At 49.4% G+C, this 26,913-nt stretch overlaps 3 protein-coding genes across 3 annotated transcripts; 1 reads left to right on the top strand and 2 right to left on the bottom strand.

Moving 5' to 3' along the window:
* Nucleotides 1–15,994: 15,994 nt before the first annotated feature.
* On the top strand, nucleotides 15,995–16,687 carry ASPACDRAFT_60819 (uncharacterized protein; the record flags this gene model as incomplete). Its single annotated transcript, XM_020203597.1, has 1 exon — nucleotides 15,995–16,687. The coding sequence occupies one exon, from the start codon at nucleotides 15,995–15,997 to the stop codon at nucleotides 16,685–16,687; it is 693 nt and encodes a 230-aa protein (XP_020056351.1).
* A 3,112-nt stretch (nucleotides 16,688–19,799) lies between these two features.
* On the bottom strand, nucleotides 19,800–21,731 carry ASPACDRAFT_43651 (Iwr1 domain-containing protein; the record flags this gene model as incomplete). The annotated part of the gene is made up of 3 exons (XM_020201297.1): nucleotides 19,800–20,005; nucleotides 20,105–21,505; nucleotides 21,665–21,731. The coding sequence occupies 3 exons, from the start codon at nucleotides 21,729–21,731 to the stop codon at nucleotides 19,800–19,802; spliced, it is 1,674 nt and encodes a 557-aa protein (XP_020056350.1).
* A 922-nt stretch (nucleotides 21,732–22,653) lies between these two features.
* ASPACDRAFT_28833 (putative differentiation regulator (Nrd1)) lies at nucleotides 22,654–25,155 on the bottom strand (the record flags this gene model as incomplete). Its single annotated transcript, XM_020199592.1, has 1 exon — nucleotides 22,654–25,155. The coding sequence occupies one exon, from the start codon at nucleotides 25,153–25,155 to the stop codon at nucleotides 22,654–22,656; it is 2,502 nt and encodes an 833-aa protein (XP_020056349.1).
* Between the last annotated feature and the right edge of the window lie 1,758 nt (nucleotides 25,156–26,913).

The raw sequence follows: 26,913 nt of genomic DNA, 5'->3' as shown, positions 1-26,913 counted from the left end.
ATGTCTGATTGTTGTGTGTCCACGGATCTGCCATGATCTATATTGTGGATCTTCTGCAGTACACGCGGCATTTCAAGCGTTCTACGATGTCCCAAGGACAATTTCTTTCTTCGTGTTGTACATTAAGGTGGCTTCTGGCCCATGACTATTACCGAGTTCTATGAAAGCAAGCGCCATCAATGCAGCTAGCTCATATGTCATATCCAGACATAGGAATATGCAAAGATGAGAATCATCCGCTGCAGTTATATCCAACTGTGTAGCCTTTTTAATTGAAGTTGGAGATAGCTGCTCAACACGCCCTACTATTATCCGTTGTAAATATACTATGCAGGTATAACTCCATCACCACAACACCACCCACCAAAGGAAAAGAAACCGAGCAACACGCACCCCAAAATAAGTATCTCCAGTCACTCCCCTTCCCCTTCTCACTCACCTGATCACCGCCCCTCCTCTACGCCTCAGATCAAACCAACCAGCTATCACAATATTTAATACACAACCATTACACCCAGCACACACGATACCCCTTTGATTACCATACACAACGCACCACAGAGTACGTATCCGTATCCGTATACGAAGTACGTAACCAACAATACCACGTTACACTCATCCGTCGGATAAACACTGCCCTCAACCTTAAGCTCCGAGGCCTCTACCCCGAAACCCTCGGGGTTTGTATACAGTGACAAGCGCCGGAATCGAAAATCGGAATGGTACTCGAAAGAAACGACGCCTCCGACTCTTCGGGTCAGCAATCCAACGCGCCATGCTATATCCGAATTACTTTTGTCTGCAACTTACGTACAGTACTCAGTCTACTACGTACAGTACTGCATGAATAAGTTTACCGCCGACAAAATCGGAGATAGTAGGCGAAGTTGGGCGTTTCCGAAACACTTTGTTGAGTAGTTACGTAGTAAGGCATGAGTAAGGCATGAGTAAGACAGGCAAGTCAGTTAACCCAGCAAAGCCAAAGTCCGCACAGCCAGCCAGCCAGCCAGCCAGCCAGCCAGCCAGCAAGCAAGCAAGTGAGTAAGTGAGTAAGTGAGTGAGTGAGTGAGTGAGTCGAACGAGGTTCAGCAAGAACGACCACAATTCCCCTCGGCCAAATCTGGCACGGAGTAACAGACCAGATTCTACCGTGCCTGCGCTGGCTCAAGACCCTCAAAATCATACAAACTCCAGAATACCTAAATGAGAAGGCCTCCTACCTACTGGACGGGTACGAGAGACCTCCGAAAAGTGCGTGCTTTTCTAAAAGTGATTCCTGCTGGTTAAGTGTGTTTGGTCCGAGATCCGTCCGGCGCTGATGGCGGCGATTGCGGCGGGCGGGCGGGCGGGCGGCGGATTTTGATTCCTAGATTTGGAGGGAGTACGAAGAGAAGACCGGTACATACACAGGACAGTTCACTAAAGCCAAACTCTACTTTGAGATAAAAGAGAGTTTTCTTTCTTGTGTGCTTGTGTGCTTGTAAGCTGTAGTGCTTTTAGTACAGTACACACATACTCTGGATAATGAGATTTAACGGTAGTTTCGCATACTCCCACATCCTTCATAAAGGGGTTTGTTCATCAGGGGTTATGTTGGACGCAATTAAATGGCTATCTATCACTAGCAATTTCCGTTCATTCAACGGACAAGGGAATCAATCAAGTTCGACTCCGGTTCTAAGTGGGCTGGCTGGCTTGCTAAAGGTACAACCTGGCAACAACTGCTAGCTAAGTGAAGGCGGGTCACACCCGTCACTTGCCTGGTAAGGTCACCATTGACAATTTGACAGTAACCGTGACTTAACCGCTCGGTCGTTTTGCCCTCGGTTAGCTCTACCTGACTCGGCCATAACTGGAGTCGGCCACCAAAAGAACCTTTTGACTTATTTTTCTTCCCCCCCGCCGTCTTGCCTGTTCTCGCTAGGATAGGCTTGTGCTAGGGACATGGGTTCTCCAACACTCACTCGATAGGCAGGCTAAAAGGGAAAAAGAAAAATTTGCGCACGCCAAATAGTTGGGGTTGTTTTTCTTTTTTTGTGAATTGATTTTTCTTTCCTATGCCGAGTTTGTATCATCTCTCCGGAGACTGTAGCAAAGCGTTAGTTCTCCCTGCGATTCTAGGCTAAGACGTTGTGTAGAATCGAAGTCGGAGACAGACTCTAATCTCGGGGTCAAAATATCCACATGGATCTGACTGGCGCTTGCTTGATCTGCTCCTAACCAGCCTTACTGGATAGGTGTAGGGATGCAGCAGCTTCGTTTGCGTTGCGCTCATGCATCGTTGAATAATAGGCAGTGCCGCAGTCCTGTCAGTCTAGGCATTTGCGGAGGCTAGCCGGCTCCAACGAGGGAGATCACCATACCAAATGGCCTGTTCGTCTGTCAGTCATCTCGTTCTCACTTCTTACTAAGGACTAATGCACTGTAAACTAGTCTACTAGCTCAGACTAAGGGCAATCTATTCAGTCCTACCAGATGAGGTAAATGCAGGCTAGTTTGCACGCACGTCTACCGGCGTTAGTCAGTGCCAGTTTGAAACGAGGCTCCACCGAAGAGGAGTGGCAGTGATGGGAAGATGATAGGCGTAGTAACACTGTAGCCTGGTGGTAGTCAAGTTAGTGATGATGACGATTGAAAATTATGGTAGTGTCAATCGCCCGTGGCTTCTAGCAACGTTGGTTGTACTGGAAATCGAAATTTCCCAATTCGAAAAAGACCGGAACCACAGGGTCAGGGAACGAGTGACCGACCAGAGCACCATTCAAGTCAACCCAAATTAAACTGTAACAAGGCGCGGATAAGGCAGGCCGAGATCCGGTCGAGGGACAGACCCAACACTAAGCTATCATTGGAGTGGATACCGTGCGGAGATCGCCGACGATGAGGAACAAAGAGGTGTTACGTTAAATTTTGTCCCCTCTGCTGCCAGTGGGGTCGTCGGTCTGTGAAGCCTGACGATCGCGACCGGAGTGGTAACGGACTCGACGAGAAGACACGACATTGATCGCTGGAGGGTGATTGTTAATCTATAGAGACGGCTGGCTTCATCGACCGTCCATGGTTTCATCGGGACCCGGTGGTGGTGTTACTGAAATGGGAACCGCGCAGCAGAAGTCCTCCGTCTGTCCCATGCGGCTATGTCGACTTCGGCGGTGTTTTGCGTAAAGGTGAAAAGGACGACGACGCGAGCATACTAGTCGGGAGGCTAAGTTAGACAAGCAAGTTTAAGAGGTGGCATCTGCACGACTGACTCTCAGCCCCATCTCTTCCACTGGAACCCGGTTACAAGTACGGAGTAAGCCTCCGTGGGCGCGCCATCCCTCCTTTCCCCCGTCCCACAATCGCTGTGATGGCTGTACGTACCCCCATGAGGCCCGGGCTGCCTTGATCACCAAGGAAGCTTCGAACGGCGGATAGCAAGGAAGGGTAGGAAAATTTGACAGCCCGAATTTTTTCCCCTCGAAGTGAGAACATCTCAGCTGCCTCTGTGCTCAAGCGCGGCCCAAGAATTGGATCCGGTGAGGGGGCAGGCAGCACCGGCTGAGACTAGCAGCGAAAGAGAATGCACCAACGGACCCGACAGTCTGGTAGAGGTGTGATAGTTAGGCATTAGTAGGCAGCCTTGAGCGATTTCCGTCCAGTTGAGGGGTTTCTGCTTTCTGGGTAGGGTGGATAGACAAGGATCCTTGCAAGTGAGGCAATTGGCTTCCTAGCGAGTGCGGAAATGTGGCAAGATTGCGGTAGAGGCCCGTCAATCCTTGGAGCAGCACAGTGGAAGGGGGTGTATCACGAACGTACGATGAAGCTCAAGGTGATGAGAAAGAAGCACTGACTCAGCCGTTTGGAAGTGGTTAGTGAGCTAGGCAGTTCTTCAGTCTGTTTTAAGGTACGGAAGTAAGCTTACCTGGATGCGTGCCTTCCCGTAGCCCCCTTCTTCCACCTTCTCCTCCCCTCCCCTCCCCTCCCCTACCATCCCCGTGAAGGGTTGTGTTATGGGGTGGAGGGGGAACAGGGAAAGTGGACAGGGGAGAATGACGGATGGGGATTCGGGGGGGGGAATTGGTCGGGTAAAGGTGGGTGTTGTGGAGGGCACTAGAGAAAGTCCGGACTACTGCTAATGGGAAGAAATGGCCGCGTCTCTGAGTATATTGATTCTTATTAGTCCTAGTCTTCTTCGAGTACATATTTTAGTATTGATCGATCTGGACTTGCTTGTCGATCGAACGGCTGTCAGTCTTGGTGGTGTGTGTATTGACAATACCGTGTTATAGGGTAATACAGGTTGCAAACATATACGTTTTCATAACGTTACATAACATGATCACTCCTTTTGGATGGCATGCATTGGCGACGGGGTGCCAATCGGCCACCGCCATTTTTCCATCCATGTGTCATCTCGTTCGCTTACTCTTCGTTTTTGATTGAACCAAGAGGTTCCTGTCGACGTAAGAGTCAACGCACTTGATTCGCATAAGCAAAAAGGATGTCATCTGAGGTCAGGTTGATGGCTTAACTCATGACTCAAGGGTTAGACCAAAATTAAACAGAAAAAAGAAAACGCCTCGTTAGATTCGCGACGCTGGCTTACGTATCACGCTACCGGTCAATTACAGCATGGTCTCGAATCAAGATAGCTGAGCTACTTAAGCGCCGAGCTTTGTGGAGGTTAGTTTTATTTTTCCAGCTCCCCCCAAGACCTCAACTCATGCACAGCAACTGTGCCGCACGTCATATCGGGAAGGCAGGCAGACAGGCAGGCAAGACGGTAATCTATTGATTTGGCTGTGGAGCCGATGCGATGCACAAAAGGGCCGACTCACCCGGCCACTGGAGTCACAATGATACAAGCCTCTGCCAATGCCTGTATTCCCTTAGAGATCAAAAGATTCCGGTCGATCGAAGCATCAAAGAGCGAACTAGAACTTATTTGCCCTAAGGCGGGGACTGAAACTGAACTCCGTGCTTGCCTGTTCAAGTAAACACGCAATAGATGGGTTAGCTCAAATGAGGTGTTTGAGCAGCCTTGCTAACTTACTCAAGCCACTGTGAGGTCCGGACCGTCACTAAATGCGGCAGCGGAATAAAAGACTCGGTCTGAGGCGACTCGACCCACGTGCTAAGCGGCGCAGGGGCAATAGAAGCCGATCTCGAAAGCGAGACGCAGTACTAGTTCTGAGGATAGATCGGAGGAGTGCCATCAGCGGACAGTAAAACAGGAAAGGTCGGTGTTGTGGTCTACGTTCTTTTCTTAACTAGCCCCATTCGCCCCCGAAACGGCAGATTGGAGCATCATTCGGGGTTGCACTTAGACGACCAGACCAACGAGCAATTGTCGCTGTCATTGTCTCCAAATCCATCTTGTTGAATGACTCTTAGACTATTCTGTCAGGCTGAGTACTTAGTCTTCAAAAGTTCCTCGATCTTTCGAACTTTCACCACTTAGCAAGCTGCGACAAGTGCAAATCAATGGCAAAGGAGAATATCATTCGTCCGTAATCGACGATCCAGTGATCATTGGTAGAGCAGGCTGATGATCCACTGTCACGTATCAGACTCTGCTTTCTTCTGAAAAAAGACATCTCAACGAAAACTCTATACTCTGATGATTATATATAGGCAATAATGGCGGATAAATGCACATTCCACTCACTCCCAAGGAGTTCGGTAGTCTTTTGTTCTCCTGTCCGGCGCATGGTCCATCGGAGCCGAGTACTAACGCGGGAACCTGTCCTGGGTATGGTCCCATGGTTCAAGTCAGCCCGAAGCGCACGTCGGTATAAGGTGGCGTTATCTGACTAGAACTATGGGCCACGGATCCTGAAGATCAAACGTGGTGAACGTGACCCAGCAAAGAGATTAAAACGAAAAATAAAAAAAAATAAAAGAAATAATCGGAAAACCATGGGGGCCAAATCGACCTGGTGCTTTTTCCCATTGCCGTAGCGCTGGACCAACAAAGGATTCATCACTTTGTTCGCAGCTGGGTTTGAAATGTGTGAAGGATGTCATAAATTTCGAGGGACTTAGCGTGATGGCGCCAAGAGCTTCTAGCGTCACTGCCCTTCCATGAGCTAGAAACTAATTCGCAGCGTGCTAATCATTAAACCAATTGGGCAATATCAGGAACATGATACCTGATAGAAAGAGAGGGGAAAGAGTTTACTGGCGACTGTATGGTGTATGATGAAAGGATCGACATGTGCAAACTGGAAGTATTGAGCCCTGTCCCAGGCTGTCCAGTGACAATAAGTGCAACTGCTTGATCGGGTGGTTCAGGACTGCGAGCTTTGACCACATGACCACAGTCTGCAGTGCGTGTCTCTTACACATAGTTATACATGATGGGATAAGTGAACTTACAGTAGGCAGGCAGACACTGTACCTCAAGTGCCAAAAGAATGCCTGGAAGTATCCTGGTCTCAACCCAGTAATTATCTCGTTTTGGCTTCGGCTAGCTGAAATACTGGGGATCGAGATTTGGAACCTTATGACTGATTCTCATGGCATATTTCTATTGGTGTGACGGAAAGGAACAGGTATGACCCCTTTTGTTAGGAATATCAGTTCGGAGAGTTGGAGGATGTACGAGTACACCTGAATATGCCCATATACTTACGGAGAGGTCTTGCAAATACAGTATGCAGTCTTCAGCATCACTATTGACTGAGAGTTGACAGATCACTCAACGCGTTTGTGCAAAGTTGAGCCATCATGATCATGGAGAAATGGTATCGACGTCGATCATTGACGATTGAGATCGAGCCGTGGGTTGGTCTGGCGCACAATCTTCCCATTTGTTTCCAGCCCGAGAAGCTCTGATGTATCCACTGTCTTTTAGAGTCCACCCTTACCGAAAGGACTATCCTGCATGGCTTCGAGAATCTGGTGCAACCGAGATTGACCGATTACTATCGGGGCGTTGCTATCTGAGATCGGAACTCTTGCTTGAACCTGTCCAATAAATGTATCTATTTATTTGGCTCTGCTTTTGGCTGAGAGAGTGTGCTGTGGGAGATCGTGGTGGAAGTCGTACTTGCAAATGCAGAAAAATGTCACTCATTTGACTGTTGCATCGCTCAATAATCATGTCATCTAGTGTAAGCTTCTCTTAATTCAAGACTTATCGGACAAGAGAGCGTCCATCTTATGGTAGAAAGGGAGGAGGCGGCAATATCCCTGGGCGTAAGAAACCGAGCTTGTCCTTCAAGCCTCACCGTCTCTGGTTGAAGGTGATGGGTACCAGGGGTTCATGATGATTTTACGCAGGTTCTTCTACTTCTGCAAATGGTTCCCTTGGGTCGAACTTCCTCTTACTTTTTTTCTTTCGCTCATGCTGTTGCTCTACAGATCTGTCCTGCTGTGGCTTCCCGGCGTTTGATAAGTGCGGACGGTGGCTGAAGCCACCACGAACAAGGTCAAACCCAACATTCCTGGAATGAAAAGAAGGAGAAAGAGAAGGAGAAGGGGAATCTCCGTCGAAGGGGCTACGGAGCATCCCTACCGCGGTAGACGTGCGGCAGGCAGGCAAAACTCGGTTTCGATTCCCAAATGTCGCACCACCGCAATGTGATGATATCACAGTTTCTTTCATGAGATTGTTCCGTCCAGTCAAGGCCAGGGCGTGGAGAAATTGACAGCTGGGCCTTCCAAACATATCGGACTCCGACTCGAGATTGCAGTACTACCAGCAAAGTAAGAGTAAATCTAAACGGCCCTGAAGGGTCATCGTGCCTTAGGTGATCGGAGCACACGGTGGTTCGCTTGCAGGTCGGCTAGTATCATTATTTTGCGGACACACGTTTCAGCTTCTAGGACAATCTTCCACAAGTCGGCTGTAGTACGGAATACGGCGGGACTCCACCATGGTGTAGTTGATCCGATCCGTAAGTAGTGGATTAAATAGTCCATTGTAGCGTGGGACTAAGTGGTCTCAGGAGGATCCATCGGCACCGCGGCAATGCCTTCAACTTCCGCGCAAGACCGTGTCAATTGACACAGAGCCGCAAACGTTGCGCATTCTAGGTCGTTTCCAGGTGATGGCACTATCAATCCTGCTAGCATCGGATGTGTAGCTAAGGTTGAGTTAGAAGAAATCCCCCTTTAGATCATTTTTCTTAGTGTGTCACCGATGCTGTAGTGATTATAATACCAGACCTTTTGTAACCTGCGCCTGACAAAGCACCCCCCAAAAAACCACCATGTCTGCTGGCCAGTACCTCGGCAGGAGATAGTTGTCACAGGGACAAAGTCTCGAGTGCTGTACATACAATATTTGACTACGAGTCGGGGCCCTGTCCTCCATATCTCTATTCGCCGGAAAGCCAGCCCCTGTCGAAGCATTTCCTTTGTTCTCATCCTGGCTCAGTGGCACTGGAATGAAGGTACCCACCACCAGACAACGCAACGCTGCTCTCGGCCGCGGGGCTTCCATGTCCATCAAATTGTCCAAGTGCGCCATCTCAAACGAGCTGTTTTCATAGGCCTAGGTCCTCATAATCCTTGACAGTAGAAACTCACGTGATTGAACACATCTGCGGGTACGCGTGTGACGAGACGGCGAGGGGGGTACTAAGGCAGACAAGGAAAGGTTTTCGGCCCTGGAGCTTTGGAAGAAAGATTTAGGTTCAACTGGCAACGGTGTAGAGGAAGCAAATAAGGCAGCAATGCTTGTCTTGCTTCTTGTGCCCTGGTATGAAGCCTGTATGGTACTGTACATTCATACCACGCCTATCTAGCCGACTCAACTCTGCCGAACTTCAAAAGAGATCTACGACAGGCACAAGCAAGTGGACGATCATCCGCCGATTCAAGTCGCTGGCTGTGAAATGGCGGGATGGAAGGAGAGAGGAAGGCTGGTCGGTATCTCCGCGGAGGCACTGGCGTATGTCTGATCTAAACACGGGCGCAACATTGGATTAATTTTATGTAGCAATGCAGGTAGAAGGTATGCAGTATATGTGCTTCAAGTCTGCTGTGAGTAGAACCAGTAATACCGGCGGCAGAGCAGGCCATAAACCGACTGCTTCGAGGCAAAGTTATAATTGATAGCATGGAGTGTCCGACTCCGATTGCTAAAAAAGTTCTCCACACACAGAGACGCAATTATGCGCTCTGGAAGGGGGGAGTGGAGGGGGATAATGAGGCTTTGAAAGCTTGCGCAAGTTGACTGTGCCGCAGACATGGTTGTAATTGAGCAACCAATGTCAGCTTCTACACCGAGTTCTGTTACTTTCATGGTATGTCACCGTCGTCATGTTCGCGTCAGTGACACTGCGCGGTACGTTGAATGAGAGAAACCGAAGATGACTTTGCAAGACATATCGTAGCTTTTTAGGAATGGTATGCCGGTAGTCTCTCCACTTGGTGAGCTTTCGGCTCCGGAGATCACACCGACGAGTTTTATTTTTTCCTAATGATATTTCGCTTACGACTTTGAAGTAAGCACGCAGTACTCCGTATGGAAACGAAATCGAGAACATATGATGGATGCTGCCGAGATGAGAATAGACAGATGGATAGAAAGAAGAAGATGAAGGAAGGGGGAGCGAAGATTGCAGCGGCCTGGATTAACAAAGGACCTCAATCCAGTCGTCGGCAGGCACCACGAAGTCAAGAGAGCATGAGAGCGAGAGGATTTGGAAGGAGCTGCAAAGGAAGGAAGAAAACCGCCCGTGACAAAATAGGTACTAATTGATTACCACTTGGCACTAACTACTGCCACTGCCGCTCGCCGCTCGTCGGCCGCCCCTCCCTTCCTTCAAGTCAAGAGTTTAAGTCTTCAACCTATGGTATGAGTAATTATGACTGTGCGTAACTACTCATACAAACTACTTTAGGTATGTACTAGTAGTTACTGAAGACGTCTCTCTGTCAGCTCTTCCCGTAAGCTCTTCCGTTCCCCTCTTTCCTCCCCGTGTCCCGGCCCCAACCCAATCGATAATCCACACGCGGAGGTACCGCTTTGGCCGTCCAGAACACCTTCCATCTTAACCCTTGATTCGTTGGCTCGTCTAAAAAAGAACCCGAAGTTGATCGGTGCCACAGCCGACTTGTGGGGATTCTTTCTGTAGAATCATAGAATGTTAGGTAGTCAATCTGCAATCTGCAATCTGCAATCTTCAATCTGCAATCTGTAACTTGTTAATCTGTTAATCTGTATCTATTTCCGGGACCAAGTAAGCATCTTGCATCTCCCTTCCATTGTTGAGAACAAACAAATTTCTCTGTCGTATCAGGTATCAGGTATCAGGTACAATACAGGGCACCACACCGATATATGGCTGGGGAAAAGAAAGAGACTTCGTGCTTCCGCAAACTTAATTTGTCTTGTTGATTTTTCTTTTCAATCCGCTTGTCTCTCACCTGATTCTTTTCTTTTCTCTTCTTTTCTTCATTTCTTCTTCATATGAGAGGTTTAACACTCTGTAGGCCCACCCATTTCCCATTGGTCTCTTTACACCTGCACAGCATTCGGAATTAAAGTCGCCGTCTCGGGATCTAAGAGGGTGAATCCGCTGCCAAAACTTGGACCTCAGCCGACAACCACCCATCATTTCCTGACTGTTTACCTAGACAGGCTTAGTAGCATTGTTGGGTCTTCCTCCCTGCCTCTAGGTGAAAGGAAATATTGCTTTTGCCAATCATTGTACTCATAGGCTTGACAGGCAGCACTAGTAGCTTTGCTGAAGAAGGTTGACAAATCACTCCAGATTTCTCCTCATACAGTCGGTCTTGGCATCCCTATAAGATCCACTATAACCTCTTGTCATGAGCTTTGGCTGGGTCCTCAGTAGGCTCGTCAAGAGCCCTTTGCGAACCATCAGCCAGACCGTTACTTTCTACTCAAGCGGTTCTGTACATGAACAGCGATGTAAATTCATCGGTTGTGGAAGAAAAACTTTGTATAGCAGCGGTAGTGGTTGTGGATTGGGGGGGGGTGGTTCCCATTGTGTAGTTTGCCGCTCGTTATCATGCATATCAGCTTCAGACCTGGAACACGTGAAAAACCGGCCAGATTCCCTGCTTCACCTTCCTCCCTCACCCCTCTCAATTATTGCGGAGGGTAGTGGGACATGAGCTCATCCCGTTTCTGACGACTGTGAGGGGAGAAAAAAGAAAGTGATCGGCTCACTCTGCAGAGATGTGTTGGCAGCAGGCTCTGCAGATTGGTATCTACACCGTAGTACAGAGACCTGACTGTGCATGGTACAGCCTAGTGCATAGGACTACTACCTAGTACTCGTAGTAGTACATACAGTAAACCTGTCGGATAATGGGAAATTTAGAAAGATCTAGTCGAGTCGAGTCGAGTAGTCAAGTAACATGGCCTGGGGTGACATACATGGTTTTTCCCCTTCTCTGTACTCTGCATCGATGGGTAAGGCAGTGTGGACCATAATCTCGCAATCGATAGGGCAACAGATACTACTCCGTAGAAGCTATACGGTGTGATGATGTGCTGCACTGCTGTGTGGGCTTGAAGGGAGGGAGGGGGGGAAGGGAAGGAAGGTCCCACCCACATCGTGTCTCCCGCTTGGTTGTCAGGTTGGCTGTCCTTCAGCAGCGGCCCTGCGCAATCTGAGACCATAAGAGCTAGGCAAATATAGAGCTTCGATACTATTCGTAGGTTGGACCCGACAGACTGGTACACTAGCAAAGCCACTGCAGGTTAGGTTGCTGATTCCATTCCGCGCCCAATAGACGCGGGCTATGCGCGCCCTTCTGTTGGCTGGTCGCTTCCAACCATTGCTGTTTCTGTGTCTGGTGGTCTTGCGTCCTTTTTTTTCCCCCTCTCTTTTCTTTTCTTGCAGCGATTTCGCAAGCCCGAGTCCTTCCCCTCCCCTCTCTTTCTCTAATTTATTTTATTTTCAGCAAGCATCGATTCGCCCTCTACTGTATTGAGATAATGTTGCAGTTGATCATTTTTTCGGTTTCCGACCCTTTACCTTTTTCTTGCGTTTATTTCTTTTCTTGTTATCTGTTTAATATAGTTGATTGGAAAATCATACCGCTTCGGCTGCCTTTTATTCCTGTTTCGCTCTATCACTTTCGGAGCACGGGTAAGAGGCAGTTCTGCATGCTACTTCAAAGGATTCACCTTGCTTTTCCAGATCATCTCCCCTCCCCACCGACAGTTATCCTACTGTAAGGCCTCCTTTGTATTCCTGGCTTTTCTTTTTTCCTCTCCCTCTCTACGATGCAGAGATTGTGGTCGCATTGACTGACTAGCTGTCGGATCATTTCCTGCCACCGAACGTGTTCACGGTGCACTACTACTAACCGAGCTAATCTCTTTCCCAGTTGGAAGAGATGTATTTCTTCAATCACTCTCATTTGCTCCTAGTTGGGTCGAGACCCGGTGGAAAACCCAGAGATGACGGATTTAATTTAGAGTAGATGGCGGGGACTTCGGAGCGAACATTGAACTGATTAATTCCCAGACTAGTTAGCAATTCACAGCTCCACCGCTTGCAATGTACTGTACAAGAGCAGCAGATGAAGATGAATTTACCCCCCCCCCCAGGTGCCACACTGCACCAGAGGAAGAGCAAACGAACCGGCCATTCAAGCAGACCAAGTGTCGTCTGATGTTCCTCTAGTCTTGTTGATTTGATTTTCGTTTTTTTCATTTTAGCCTTCCTCTTTCGCCCGTGGCTGACTTCTGAACCCTGCAATGCTTCGTTACGGTCCACCCGTCTTGCAGCCATGGAACCGACCTATCAGCCCCGTATTTGTCTTGGATCTTCCCCTGCAATGACAGGGCTGCAGGGTAGGCGGGCGGGCGTAATTTTACCGCGTCATCGTCATCAACTGGTTAAGTCCTTGGACCTAATTTCATGTTGATTTACATTCGTCAGGTTATACATAAGTTACATGAGTTACATGAGCCCTCGAGCAAATCTTTCCCCCCGCCCTTTCTTGTCCACATTCTTGACTGTATGACGCTGGTTGAGAGACATTAAGACGACTTGTATGGACTTACACGCCCGCATCCTTTTTCCTGTGCAAGAGGAATGCTGGTGGGGAACCGAATACGAGCTCTTGCTGCCGTAATGAACAATACGGCAAGCATGACACATTCTTCATGGCCGGATCTCTGACGGTGCAAGACAGATGGAAGAGAGAGGAAGAGAAGGCTCTGAATTCCTATCTCGACACGAACATATTGACTGACTTGGCCTGCCAAGTCGATAGCCCAAGAAAACATTTCCACGAGCATCGGATGCTACGTTGTTTGGCGAAAGAGCAAAGAAGTCGGTATGTCAATTACAATCAGACACAGCTCACTATGTCTACGGAATCTCATTATGATCGCTCGCTATGTTCACTTCTGGGATTGTGCAGATATAATGTACCTCACTTTGACTACCTAGTTAGTCAGTCGCATCGAGTATTTGTCATAACCCCAATAGGCCGATCGATCTGTGCCCCCCAGCCAGCAGGCGAGCTGCATGCGATGAGCCAGGTAGGTAGGCGAGAAAACCGTACGGTCCCCTGAATTAGAACCTTCGAAGGGCATCCTTTATGACTGCATAGGCTCGCGCGCGAGAGGGAAAGTCCGTGCAAGGACGAGGATAGATCCGTCCGTTCCTTAGTTTTTTCTTCTGATTGTCTGATTCTATCCTCTGTTCCCCCGCTGCGCATGCAGATGGGGTCAACCAATCCTCAAGCTCCAGCCTGGATGCGTTGGGGGTTATCCTGGGAGTCATCCGGCATTCCGTCAACCCTGAATGATGAGCATCGAGACACCGTGCGAGTTCGGAAACTGATTGATTGACTTGGACCCGCGGAGCTTAGTCCATCATCGGAACACGGGTCCAACTGATCACTCCATCGCACTATGGACCATCATTGATTGATTCGTTTGGCGCGGCACTGACTTGAGAAATCTAATATCCTGCGTCAAATTTCCCTCCACCCGAACTCACCGTCGGTCTTTTGCTTCAGGCAAAAGCTCTTTCTTGCGGCTCCTTCAATGCTGTCGAGGAAAGGGGGTTCACATCTTTGATTCTCGGTATGATGGAGCAGGGTGCATGAACTAACACTAGGCTGGCTTGCTTCCATTCAATGTCATTGGATCCGTCGTCTGGGAGGGGGGTGGGTAACAATAGATTCGATCGAATGGAATTCAAGATAAATAAAACATATCCATTTGTTTTCCTTTCTACTATCAGCCCAGGTATTTCCCCCTCCATCCCTCGCTCGAAGATAGTCATTTTAGAACCGAAAACGAATTTTTTTTTTTAAAAAAAAATGAAAAATGAAAAACTTTAAAAATACGGTAGCCGCAATGTAATTACCCGGTCCAACGGGGACTAGTACATGTAAGTCAGTACACGAACACTGATTTGTTCCAGCATGAACTGCACGTCTGTCTGTCTGTCTGTCTGTCTGTCCTGCTTGCCTGCCAACGTGATCCTTGGATGATCTCCACTCCCCGAACTGTTCCGTCCGTCCATGACATCCACATCAGCAAGATTATTGTTAATATCAATATTGTTATTATTGTTATTATCAGTATTACACTTCTTACCGTTTAGAACTTGCGGAGGCTCCATTTATCGTGGAGAAAAGTGGCAAATCCTTCAAAATGACTGAATGAACATTTCCAGACAGCATCCTTGCATATAAGAAACAAGCTCTGCGCTGGGGAATTGTTTTTTTTTCCCGTCTTGTCTTTTATCCTTTGTTTTGATTTCTCTTTTCCTATTTTTTTGGGATGAAAGAATAAATTTGTCCCCTCTCAATCATAATTTCTCTGTTTTCAAGGGCATTATCTCCGCTGACTTGATAAGTTTATTCTTTTCAGATCTATCTGGGTGCGAGTTCTGTACAGTATATAACTCTTAAAGAGGGCCTCCCCGCGGAGGTGAAGTACTAGAAGTGGAAGGTACGAAAAGAGAAAAGCATCAACTTCACCAGACAACCATTTCTACTAAGTACTACTGATACTACCACCATCACCATCACCACCACCATCACCATAATAATCATCACCACAAGACTCTTTTCGCTTCTTGCATTTGCCTCGACTCGACCCCTCTCGTCCCCGTTACCAAACGACGTATCACCCACCTACCTACCCACCCACCCATTACCACCACGCTACAACCCACCCCTGCTCCTGCTGCTGCTGGCGCTACGCATCACTCCGGTCAACCTCATTTACCCGCCATAGAAGCGACATACAAACCCCCCCTCCCCTCCCCCCACGACGACACCGGGGGCGCAGTCACCGTCGGCCTCTATTACAGGCCAGTCCGTCCCAGGGCTCTGGTACCGCTGCATGGGTCAGCACAACTAAACACCACTAACCGGGACCCTTGGTCGCCATTGCCCTCAACCGGAAATCCAACCGGAAGTCTCGTGCGGCGTTGGTAATGCTTTAAGGAGGAAGGCTGGCCCGAAAGGATTTCCATCTTTCACAGCTCCTCTTTTTACTTTGACATTTCTTCTTTCTGTCTTCCCACGTCATTGATCCGCCTAGACTTTTTGTTGCAAATCGCCCAAGCACTCTACTTCGCTCCCCGTGGAGAGGGAAAAGGAACTACCTTTGGCCTTTATTGGGGAAACTAAACTCCTACTATCTATCACATTTGGGTGGCTTCGATCTTCCGTGCTCCAATTTCATTTCGATCATTCTTATTCTTCTCTCTCCTCTCTTCCTCGTTCGGTTCTCCGGTCTCTCGAGTCTTCTTGACTATCCTGGCTTCTCTACTATTTGAGATATCATTTTGCCTGCTGATACCGGAGTCGAGTCCCTGGTGGTACCTTCCTCATTATTGTTGCTACCCCGTCTTTTTCATATACAAAAGGTGCGAGTTCAATCTGAGCCTGCATCTGCTTTCTTGCTTCCTTTCTTATTAGTGGTGCCCAGTACTTTCCCCACTGTGGCTCGCCTTGATTCATTATATTATTCTACGCTGAGTCTTGTGTACTTGTGCAAGACAACCATCTTCGAGGAAATTCGTCACAAACGCCAACGAAGTCGAAAATGCAGGCCATTCACGAGCAGCACCGGGCGAGCTACTTGCCTGCCTCGTCTCGCCAGAGCCGCATGGCCATTGATTCCCTATTGAATCCATCCGCAGAAAGCGAAACTGCCAGTACTCGGTCACAATATAGCCAGCACGGCTCGCCCTTATACCCGCCCAGTCCGAATCAGTACTTCTATACTTCCTACTCAGAGAGCCACCATCCTTACCAGGAGGACTCGCAGGACCAGGGATACCTGCCCTACCGGACACGATCGGTGGAATCCTCCCCGGATCCTTACTCTCGTGATCGATACGATTCGGTATCTAGCAGCTCCAGCAATGCTGCGGAGCGACGGCGGCCTCCCCGACCCAAATACGAAGAAGAAGAGATGTATTTCATCTGGTACCACCGTGTGGACCTCGGCCAAGAGTGGAAGGAGGTCCGTGAAAGCTTCAACAGGCAGTTCCCCGATCGGCAGCGACGAGGGTTCCAAGGAATCCAATGCAAATTTTACCGCTTCATCAAAGAGAAGAAGTGTCCCACATTACGGGAGCAGCGCCGCATGCGTGACGGCGACTTTCTGCGGGAGGGGGCGGGAGTTGCCGACTCGGGGGCTCCGAAATTTGGAGTTATTGAGTGGGTAGGGACCTGGTATCCATGGATGCGCGAGGACAAAGAAACGGTGCGCAGACGACGAATTGCGAGGTAAATAATCCTGTTTTCGGATAGCTTCATCAGCATCCGCCTGGTGGTCGAGTCATTTCTTTGCCTCCTGCGCTTATCAGCGCGTGTTCTCTCTCTCTCTCCTCCCCCCCCCTCTCTTCTTACCTACTCCACTGCTACCTGAACACATCTTTGTTTCACGGCCGACCCCGAAGATACCTCTACGTTAATTATTTTTTTTTTTTCATTCTTCTGTCTTATTTTCTTGATTCTCTTTGTCTTTTCTTACGCTCGTTATTTGCCACTTGAAAGTCACTTTTAGCATGTCTTGATTTTTGCCTGGGAGGATGTCTGCTTTCTTGTCGTTATGAGCATGCATAAAACGCACTGGGCTTGTGGGAGGAATTCGTCGATTTACACTTGTTTGTTGCTTTCTTGTATACGGAGGCTTACCACCTATTTACCTCCCTGTCTGTCTGGCCAGACCTACCAAATACCATTTAGATGGACTACCATTCTTGTCTTGATGGCGAATGTCTCGTTCAACCTATCCGTGAGGACTTATCTGACGTGGAAGAATTCTACCATGATACCCTTGTGGGTACCAATCTTACTCTTTTCGTGCCTATGTCGCCGACTACATCGCACCATAAGTTACCTCCGAAATCCGAGATCGTTCGTTGATGGGGAGGTACGAAAGGTAACGTTATGTACAAATACGGGTACTATACGTGTATTATTAAAAATGATAATACATTTTTAGCTCGTAACAACGGGTACTCAGGTAAAGCAATACAAGAAGACTTGTTACCGAATTGGTCATGCATAAGACGGGAAGAGAAGGGAAGGTTGCGTGGAAAAGCCTTGAGATCCAACCTTTGAAAGATGATCTGATATGATGTATAACAATGATACGTTGGCTTCGGCTGAAGCATGACAAATAACTCACCTCGCTTATTTTCCCAGAATACTCCGACCATCCCAACAGGGGGAAAAGGAGATTCGTTACTGTTGACTATCTACCACGTACTTCACCTGGGTTCCAAATCTAGTTTACTACAGTAGACCTATCCCTCTACCTCCTGACCATGTATGATAATCTACAGCTGCACTGGTGGCTTAGAGGAACAGTACAAGAGGAAGCACGCTGATTCCAAAGAGAACCACCTAGCTAGCTAAGCTAAGCTACACAGGTTCGCTACAAGTGAGTGCAAGGCAATAAGGACGAAGCGAAAGCATATTGCATATTGCATGGTGTGTTGTGAGCGTTATACCATACATTGTACAGTCTACAGTATATCAATAACTGTACTTCCATAATAGGCCCAGTCTCAAATCGTCAGCATGATATCAGTTCAGGCCTTGCTTTGCATGTTATGCATGCTCACCAACTACTCAGCACTTGCTTCTTATGTTCAATTCACTGCACAGCCCCCCTCTCGCTAGACTGGGACCTGACGCAATAGCCCAAGGAAGAGTAGGTGCGGTGCGGTGCGGAAAGGAAAAGAAAATGTCTAGAACTTTATGGGGATCTTTTCAATGCTTGAGCGAAAGTGGGATATCTGTGGGGGTTTGGGGGGCGGTTAGGCGGTTTGTAGTAGGAGGCCATGCTGATCGAGGTCCTTTCTTTTCTGGATTGAATTGTAAGATTGACACCAACAATATCCCCGCGGGAATGATCGGTGATGTTCGCTTTGCTACGGTTGGGCATGGGGGAATAGAAAGATCATCGGGTGTTGGTTGCTGGAGGCATGGATGCGATATGGTTGTTGTGGATGGTGATGATGACGATGACTCAATCATATTGAGTATCAAGAGCCGTTTTACATAATATGAGCCTCTTACATAGGACGAGCAAGTGAGCGCAGGTAGTATACCATGGGTTACAGCGGTGTCTGTGGATCTCGGGCGAATGAGTTGATAGAGATTAGACGATGGAGTTCTGACTACGGGCCCATAGGTAATCGATACCTGGGATGGAAGACGAAAAAGCAAAAAAGAAAGAGGCAGGGAAAAAAAAAGGCAGAAGCATAAGGAAAGGAACAGGACAAGGAACTCGATTGAAACAAAGACCTCTTACCGACCACAAGGCGATCGTGCATGGATCCTCACGCTCAGGAAAGAATAGGATTGGGATGGAGAAACGATGATGAGATTGTGCATGTGCAAGTATCATGGGATTATTCGGGTGTAGTTAAGCGGGTAAGCTAGCCATCCTTCGCTTGTTGTCATGATGGAGAAAACTATTGTTGAGGGGTGAACAAAGAAGGATTCGATGAGAAAAGGCAAGGATGGAAGGATGGATGGAAAGGTTGGGGATTGTCGTCCAAGTTACCCCGCATCATCTTCTGGGGGCCCATTCGTTCTGTCAATCGTTCAATCATTCCAATCATTCAATCATTCAAATTCACTGAGTCAATCAACCAGTTCCATTCCATTCGATCTGCATCAAATCCAATCTATTTGATTGTCTTGTCTGTCTTTCCGCTCGCTTCCTTTCGAGACACGATCATCGGCCAATACGATCTTCAATCTAATTCGGGAAACTGATAGCTGGCTGTTCATGGGATGAATAGTTTTGCTGCACAATCTCCAGCATCTTGACTGTTTCCTCTTCGAGACGCATCGCAGGGCTGACTGGGTGAGACTGGCTGGCTGGCTGACTGATTTGCAAGTGAACGAATAGATGCTAGCACCGGAACAAAGCCTGCAGATTGTTGCTGTCGTGAACTGTCTTTCCTTTTTTTTGCTTCTTCGCCGATTGAGCTTGACAACAATGGCTGCGAATTCTGCAGAAAGGCCGCTGCCACTTTGGCGACGCATGAATGCGTTGGCTCGTAGACTGAATCTTCCTTGGAGCTCTCTTGCCTCATCGTTCGCACGCGCGCATAACCAAAAATCGTTATCGAGGAATAGGTCTTTCGTTGGTTAGGTGTATCATCTTCTCTTTTCCGTGGTCGTTGTCGGTTCCTCCTGCGACCTGCAGCACTGCACCCAGTCTCAAAGTACCGTGCATCGACCGTCCTCTATCAAACTAGGCAGCCTTTTCGTTCTGCAGACGCAGCCACCCCAGCTAGTCTCGGCTGCCTTCTTCGACTTGTGAATAATTCCTTCCCGCTTTCTGAGCTCAGTCCCACAGACCTTATTCAAATCCTTCTTCACCAGCTTTCCTCATCCGACTCCACGTGTGACCGGAGTCCATAGTCAAATCGACGGCGCCCTTCGCTGCCGGAGTCGTCGAAGTCAAATTCCTCGTCATCAGACCGCGCATGAATTCGGTATTTACTGTAGATAGCCGTCGCGTCCTCCTCATCGTCCCACGACAATTCTTCATCCGGATAATCATTTGCGGGATTATTCTCAGCTGTGTCGTGCCATGCCCGTTAGCCCTTCAATCCTTCATCCTTAATCCTTCGCTTCTTCCTGTCGTCACAATCAGACGGGACCTTGCGCTTGGACTTACCATTCGAGTCTGCATCTTCGCTGTCCCACCGTTCTTCATCCTCCTCTTCCTCAGCGAAATTCTCCCAATATTCTTCGTCCTCTTGCGTAATGACAATAACCCCAATGTCCTGACGAGTCATATCGATTCCGTGCTGCTTGAACCAGGCATCATGGTCCGATTCCAGGTTGGCCAGCGGGTCCGTAAGCATGCCACTAACTGGAAGCGGCTTTCGAATGTACGTATCGTAGACATATTCGCCGTCGCTCTCCTCGTCGTCATCCTGCTCCGCAGGCAGGGCGTCGGTCGCCGTTGCGGCCGAGTGAGGGTCCTGTACAGCGCTGCCCCCCCGGGGCTTTTGCGTAGGGCGATGTTTATTGGGCGTTCGCGGTTGGTACTTCAGGGGCGGCTTGGGCATTCCCACCGAATGAGACGGCGACGGCTGCCCACCTCCAAAAGTCGAGGACCCAATGTTGCTCTGGGGGCTATGCGGCCCCGCATGCTGCATGTCCACTTCCATCTCCGCATCCAACTCCAGGGCCACCTGTTCGAGCTCCTTTGCGAGTCGCTCCGACTCATCCTCCCAGGTGCTCTGGTGAGAAGCCTGGGCTTCCTGATCCAGGACCTGGGAGATATGCTGCTTAGCAGCCGAGATGGCGCTCTTGCGCTCTTCTCTCCATTTCCTTTCCGCCTGGTTCACCACGGGCCGCTTGCGCGGTCGAACGGCTTCCTCCGCCCCACCAGCACCAGAGCCCGAACTCGACATCCCATCCAACCCTTCAGCACCAGCAACCGCATCCGCCACAAAGGACGCCTGTCTCGAATGGGGCTTGCGCCTCAGCTTCTCCACCAGAATCGCGACGGGCCCGTCCCCTTTCCGCTTCTGCACCCCCGCACCCGTCCCCCGGAGGGTACTGTTGATTGGGGTGCTAGACCGGGAGATCTGGAACCGCCGCAGCGACTGCTGCGAGGCAGCTGCGGATGACGAGGAAGCGGGACTCTCGTGCCCACTGGAGGCGGCGGCGGTGGGCCCAGCGGCACCACTGTCCAGGGCCGGCGAGCGACTGCCAGCCGGCGACAGCGAAGTCGACGGGCCCGGCGATGAGTGCAACGCTCGCTTCAGCTTCTCGTCGTGCTCCCGCCGTGCGGCGGCGAGGCGGCGCTCCTCGCGGAATTCCGCCCCGGGCGATGTCGCCCGCACCAAGGGGACACCACCGTCCGCCGCAGCGGTGCTCGAAGGAAACAGACAACTACTCACGGACCGTGGAGTGTGAATCACCCGTTGCTGCCCGGACGCCAGGGGCGGTGGACTGGAGGATGTTCCGCTAGTAGTGCCCTTGGGACCATGGCCCTTGACCTGGACTCGTTGGAAAACAAAGTCTGTAAACCTTCGTTTGGTTTGATGAAGCTCTGATTGGATATCTGTTGAAGTGAGTCAGTTCTATTCCTCGGTGAAGCAGAAAGGACCGTAGTGTTGGAATTTAGATAGACGAGATTGTCGCCAGGTCAGAAATTTGAGGAAACGGCTTCTTATGCAATGAATGGTTGGAAAAAAAGCAATCAAGCAAGGGTCCTTCTCACATAATGTGTCGACGGGCTCTTCTTCGCGACGCCGCTTGATATTAATTTGCTCCGGGGGCAGAGACATGATGAGGTAGTAGCGAAAAGGCTGTGAAGTTGGGGTTTACACGGCTACTGATGAAGGCGAAGTCAAAGCTATGATGCAGCTTGGGATGTTCGATCATGGTAATCCCTGTTCAGGTTAGCGCTATCTGGCTGGTCTTATCATCACGTGACTATAGATGCTTTTTCCATGCTACCAAGTCGGGCAAACCATCAACAAATTACCCCAAATAGCGGGTGGAAACAGTACTGTACGATCCGCATTACTTGCACCCTTGCACCCTTGCACCCTTGCACACTCTTGCACATATTAACCAGGCGTTGTCATTTTCTTTGCTCTTGAGGATAGCCCTCTTCGTCTCTCCTATGTTGTTTGATGGCGGTAGCGCTATCATCATCCAGTATCAATTACCTCCGCCCGCTATATAACCTTTGTCGTTATCAGGAAAGCAACAGGGGGAGCTGTGTGCTCTGCATCAAGTTCCGTCGAATGGCATCACATATGCAAATGGGCAACTTGAAACATAAAGAACAGACCGAAGCCAACCGATCTGCGGTGCAGCCGAGATCCCGCCCGCTTTCGTAGCCAAATGCAGATCAAATAAAATAATGTAAGTAGCCAAAGAAGAGAAGCAGAGAAGGGGAAGAGAAGGAAAGAAGGGGCAAATGAAGAAGAAGATCAAGAAGAAGAAGAATCATACCCAGCTAGCAATACAAGTGATGGTATATGAAGAAATGAGGGAATTAAACGGTGTAAAGTGGTGTGGTCAAGAAACGAAACATTTAGACAATTAGAGAAGGTGAAAAACCACAAGGGGGCGACAAGCCAATACAGAGAAATGGATCAAAAATGGTGACACTGAAGGTAATGGCGAGATGCCAAAATGGGGGCATGAAATTGTGAAACCACCCAAGGGATTTTAGAAAAGAGATATTCGTCGCAGCAATCATTTGGCTCCAATCTCCTCTTCAGCCCAACCAGGAAGCGAGCTTTCGTTCTGGATTGCCAATCCGAAGCCTGCGTGTTTGAGCCCCCCAAGAGCGGACGAGAAACTAGAGAAGCTGCTTTGAGGCTGATGAGCCATTCCCGAACGAGGTGGTCCAGCCTGGCTTGAAATATGCCCAAAAGGTTCTTGAGAGAATGAAGGCAGGCTGACAGCTCGGGAGTGCTGTGCGCGAGGTACACTCAAGCCACCCGTGCTGGCAGTTGAATGGTGGCCAGGTCCCGATGAACCATTAGTCACATTCAGAAACCCGTTGATGGAAGGCTTGTGCTGATGTAACGGAGCTTCGATACTCCCGTTGCCGAGCTCGCCAGTGCTTGCTGTGTTGTAGAGACTTTGCTGCTGAGGGGCTTGGGAATGAGACTGGAGCGCAGCGAGGGTCATCGGATCATTCAGCCGGTTCTCCTGCTCCTGAGATTGCTGAGCCGACATTTGGTTGAGATACATTGTCAGTGGATTGTTGGCTCCGACATTGAGAATGCCCGACGGCGAGGAGACTTGCTGCAGAGGGTGTCTGCCGGGGTGTCCATTCTGAGAGCCAGTGGACCCAGGGGCAGGTGACAGAGCGGGGTGAGTCGGGCTGGATCCAGAGCCGGACTGGCTCAGGTTCTGCTGATAGCCGTTCAGGGCCGGAGAGGGTGATTGTGTGCCCTCCATTCCTGGACCGTTACGGCCTTGCTGGCCACCATTACCAGCCTGACGCGGAGGGTTTCCACACCGGTCCTTGCCAAAGTTGATCTTAAACCGCTTGTACTCGTCCCGGTTTCGCATTCCCTCGATCGCTTTGATGGCATTGGCGATGTTAGTGAAGTTGACGAAAGCGCAGCTCTTCTCGCGCAATGTGTTAACAAGCTCAATCTCTCCATATTCTGAAAAGTCCTGACGCAGACGTTCTTCCGACCAGGTCTCGTCCAGGTTTCCAACATAAACATTCCGCGAAGCACCTCCGCTCACAGCGAGAGCAATGGCTGGGGGGAGGGGTCCCGAGTGTTTACCCCATCCGATCTTCAAACGACGGTTATGGATCATGAGGCCCTGAAGATTGCTCAGGGCATAGAACGAGGCCGCCGAGGTCGGGTCAATAAAGGTGACAAAGCATATGTGCTTGTCCGGAATATAACGAATGTGGTGAAGAAGTCCGCCACGTACGACATTACAAATTTCCTCAATTGTGGTTTCGGGGTGGATGTTGCCCAGGTAGATAGTGCGATTACCGAGGTTGTTCACGCCACCAGCTGTGGTAGCCACGGCTGCGGCAGCAACAGACTGTTGAGCGAGCGCATTAGTGATCAGGTCACGGTCTGCCGAGTTAAGAATATGAGCATATCCTGGAGCGATGCCCAAGAATTGGGCGGCGTTCTGCTGCTGGGTCTTTGAGACGTATGCACATCGGTCTTTACCGTAGAAGACACGCCGGGGGGCCTGCCACTTGGCCTCCTGAGGTAGTTGTGAGACAGCCTTCATAGCGTTACTGATCGACAGGAAGTGGACAAAACCTATCGCCTTCTCTTTGACAATCTTGACAGTGTCGATGAGACCAAACTTGCCAAGTTCCTCCCGAAGCTCTTCTTCTGCCATCTCCTCGGGAAGATTGCCCAGGTAGACATTCCGCGATGCGCCAGATTGCTGCACTGCAAGCGCCACTGATGTAGGTACTTGCGAAGGCTTTCCCCATCCAACCTTGATATCGTTACCCTTGATGGCGAGCTTCTTCAGGATAGCGTCCGAGTGAAAATGTGTCGCGGAGTTACTGTCCAGGAAAGAGATAAATGCGCAGTTCTTGTCGGGAAGCAAGCGAACGGATTCAATCTGACCGCTCCGCACATGGTTCAAGATCTCTTCCGCAGAAGTTTCGGCAGGGATGTTGCCCAAGTAAACAGTGCGGCTCGTTCCAGAAAGCAAACCAGGGGTTACCGAGGCGGCATGAGCGCCAAACGCGGCGTTACCCAACCCGCTCAAGCCTCCTACGGGAGACTGCGGAGCTCCTAGCATCTGGGAGTTACCCATGCCATCTGGCGACAACATGCCGGAGTAAAGACCATGATTCTGTGAAGGCTGAGTCGGACTTGCGAGAGGGTGGCTCTGATTCTGTGCATGTGTGGGACCATTGGCTTGTGGAAAGCCTCCAAAGTTGGCGAATTGAGGTGAGGCAAACGCGGATGGGGTGCCGGGTTGGAAAGGACTACCAAGTAGCAGCTGAGACGGTAGGAGGGGAGTGAAGTTCATGTCGAACGCGGTCCCCGCGGAACCCATGGTGTCCGAAATCGGAGCTGAGGTGTTGATGGCAGGAATATTGGCACGACGAGCGTTCCGGTCCGATAGACCCTGCAAGGGAATATTGTTGGAATTGTATGCACCGTGGGAGAAGCCCGTGTTGTCCGCGCTGAGATGAGAGAACTTGGAGGGAATCAGACGACTCGGGATGCTCGCATCGGAGGTTTGCATGGCGAGGGAAGAGAGCGACTGGACACGAGAGTCCCCTAGAGAAACAAAAAGAGAACGGGGGTGAGTAGTCGCAGATGGGATGATTGATGTCACCCAGCCAAGGGCCAAAGGGAGGGAGGACGTACGATGCAATTGACACGGTAAGAATAGCCAGGGGAGAGGGAAAAAAGCCGGGCCTGAAGATCACCCCCAGAAAGAGTAGGGGGGGGGGGGGAATAAGGACAAGAAGAGAGGCTCAAGAGGCCAGAATGAGAGTAAGGCGATTGAGGAATGAAAGCAATAAGAATAAGGACACAGCACGGGGCAGAAGTCCTCTTCCAACGGAGACGTGTCTAGAAGGGATCCCAGTAGTCAATTGGAATGTGCATGGACAATGAGCGGATGGGCTGGTGGAACGGAGACAAACCTGTGATGGTTTAGTTGAGTTTAGGGGGGGTGGGTTAAGTTTGCGGGTAAAGAAGGCCGAGATCCAAGAGACTGGAACAGGGGCACCAGGAAGAAAGAAAGTGGACGAACAGCAGTTCAACCAAAATTGTAATGGCGATCAAACAGGTGAACAATAGTGAGAATGTGCTATGGGTCTGTCAAATGAGAAGACGAATTCAAAAAACCGACATCAAGAAGTGGAATGAAAGGAATAATCCAGCGAACCCTGCGTAAAGTGCCAGATTGCTAGAGTTTCAAATGGTGACAAAGAAGGTCTGCCAAAGGCACCAATAGTTGAGCTCAAAAGGGATAAGTGGAAATTGACTGTGGAGAGAGAGAGGAAGGTGATTGCAAAGAACAAAAGCAATTGAAAGAAATGATAAACCAAAAGCCAGACTAAAAGCTGCCAATTCAAGTTCAGAAGGAAAAGAGGTCTGATGGAGTAAGAAAAACATAAAATAAAATAAGAATAAGGTACGCAAAAGGGGACCCCTGGTAGGAAGGGGGAAAAGGGGGGCGTGTGAGAGATAGAGCGATAGACTGTCCGTCGAGAAAGATAATACCTTGATATTATTGAGCGATTTGCTGGGGCTTTCGCAAGGCTGCTGCCCTCTCACACCTGGCTCACTAAAGAATGTCTGAAGAAAAGACAGTAGAAAATTCAACTCAAAAAGGTAAGACTTTGAAAATTAAATGAACAACTGGGTTAAAACAAATGAAATTGGTCAACGCCGACAATTTCCGGGAAGAAACACGAAGCGTCAGAAAGGCGAGAGAGAGCAACCGTAACCACAAAGAGAGAGGATCATGTAAGCAAGGAATGAGAGGGGACAGGTATGTGACCGATGATATGGGGAGATTAAACTAGGCAGTCTTTGTCGAACGGGACCAAAGCAAAAGGGGGTGAGGGAAATTCCTCAGGCAAAGCCAAGGTCGATTGAGCCATCATAATAAGTTTTGAAGGTGTCGATAATTTTAGAAGTGGCAGATAATCTTCTTTTCCCTTGTGGAGTGAAAGTTGATTAGTACATCCGTAGTTTTGAAGCAAAGATGGGGAAAAAGGACCCCATCGAACGAATGATCCAACCATCTATCTGTCACCAGATTGTCTGAAACAGTCTTTTTTTGCTTGGCCGGCAAGGCTCTGGGACCAGCGTCTAGGATCAACACTTCATGATAATGGTATCGTATCCATAGCCATGAGATTACCTCTTTCTTGAGAGGAGTATCGAGTAGTTTGATTCGAGTCTCAACCGCGTCTTCGTGTCTGTCAGCCAAGTCTCGGGCGGACTATGACCACTAGCCTCGCGCGTCCAGGATCTGAATGGAATA

Source organism: Aspergillus aculeatus (assembly GCF_001890905.1).
Source record: "Aspergillus aculeatus ATCC 16872 unplaced genomic scaffold ASPACscaffold_8, whole genome shotgun sequence".
Taxonomy (NCBI): Eukaryota; Fungi; Ascomycota; class Eurotiomycetes; order Eurotiales; family Aspergillaceae; genus Aspergillus; species Aspergillus aculeatus.
This window is presented reverse-complemented; position numbering and strand designations above follow the sequence as displayed.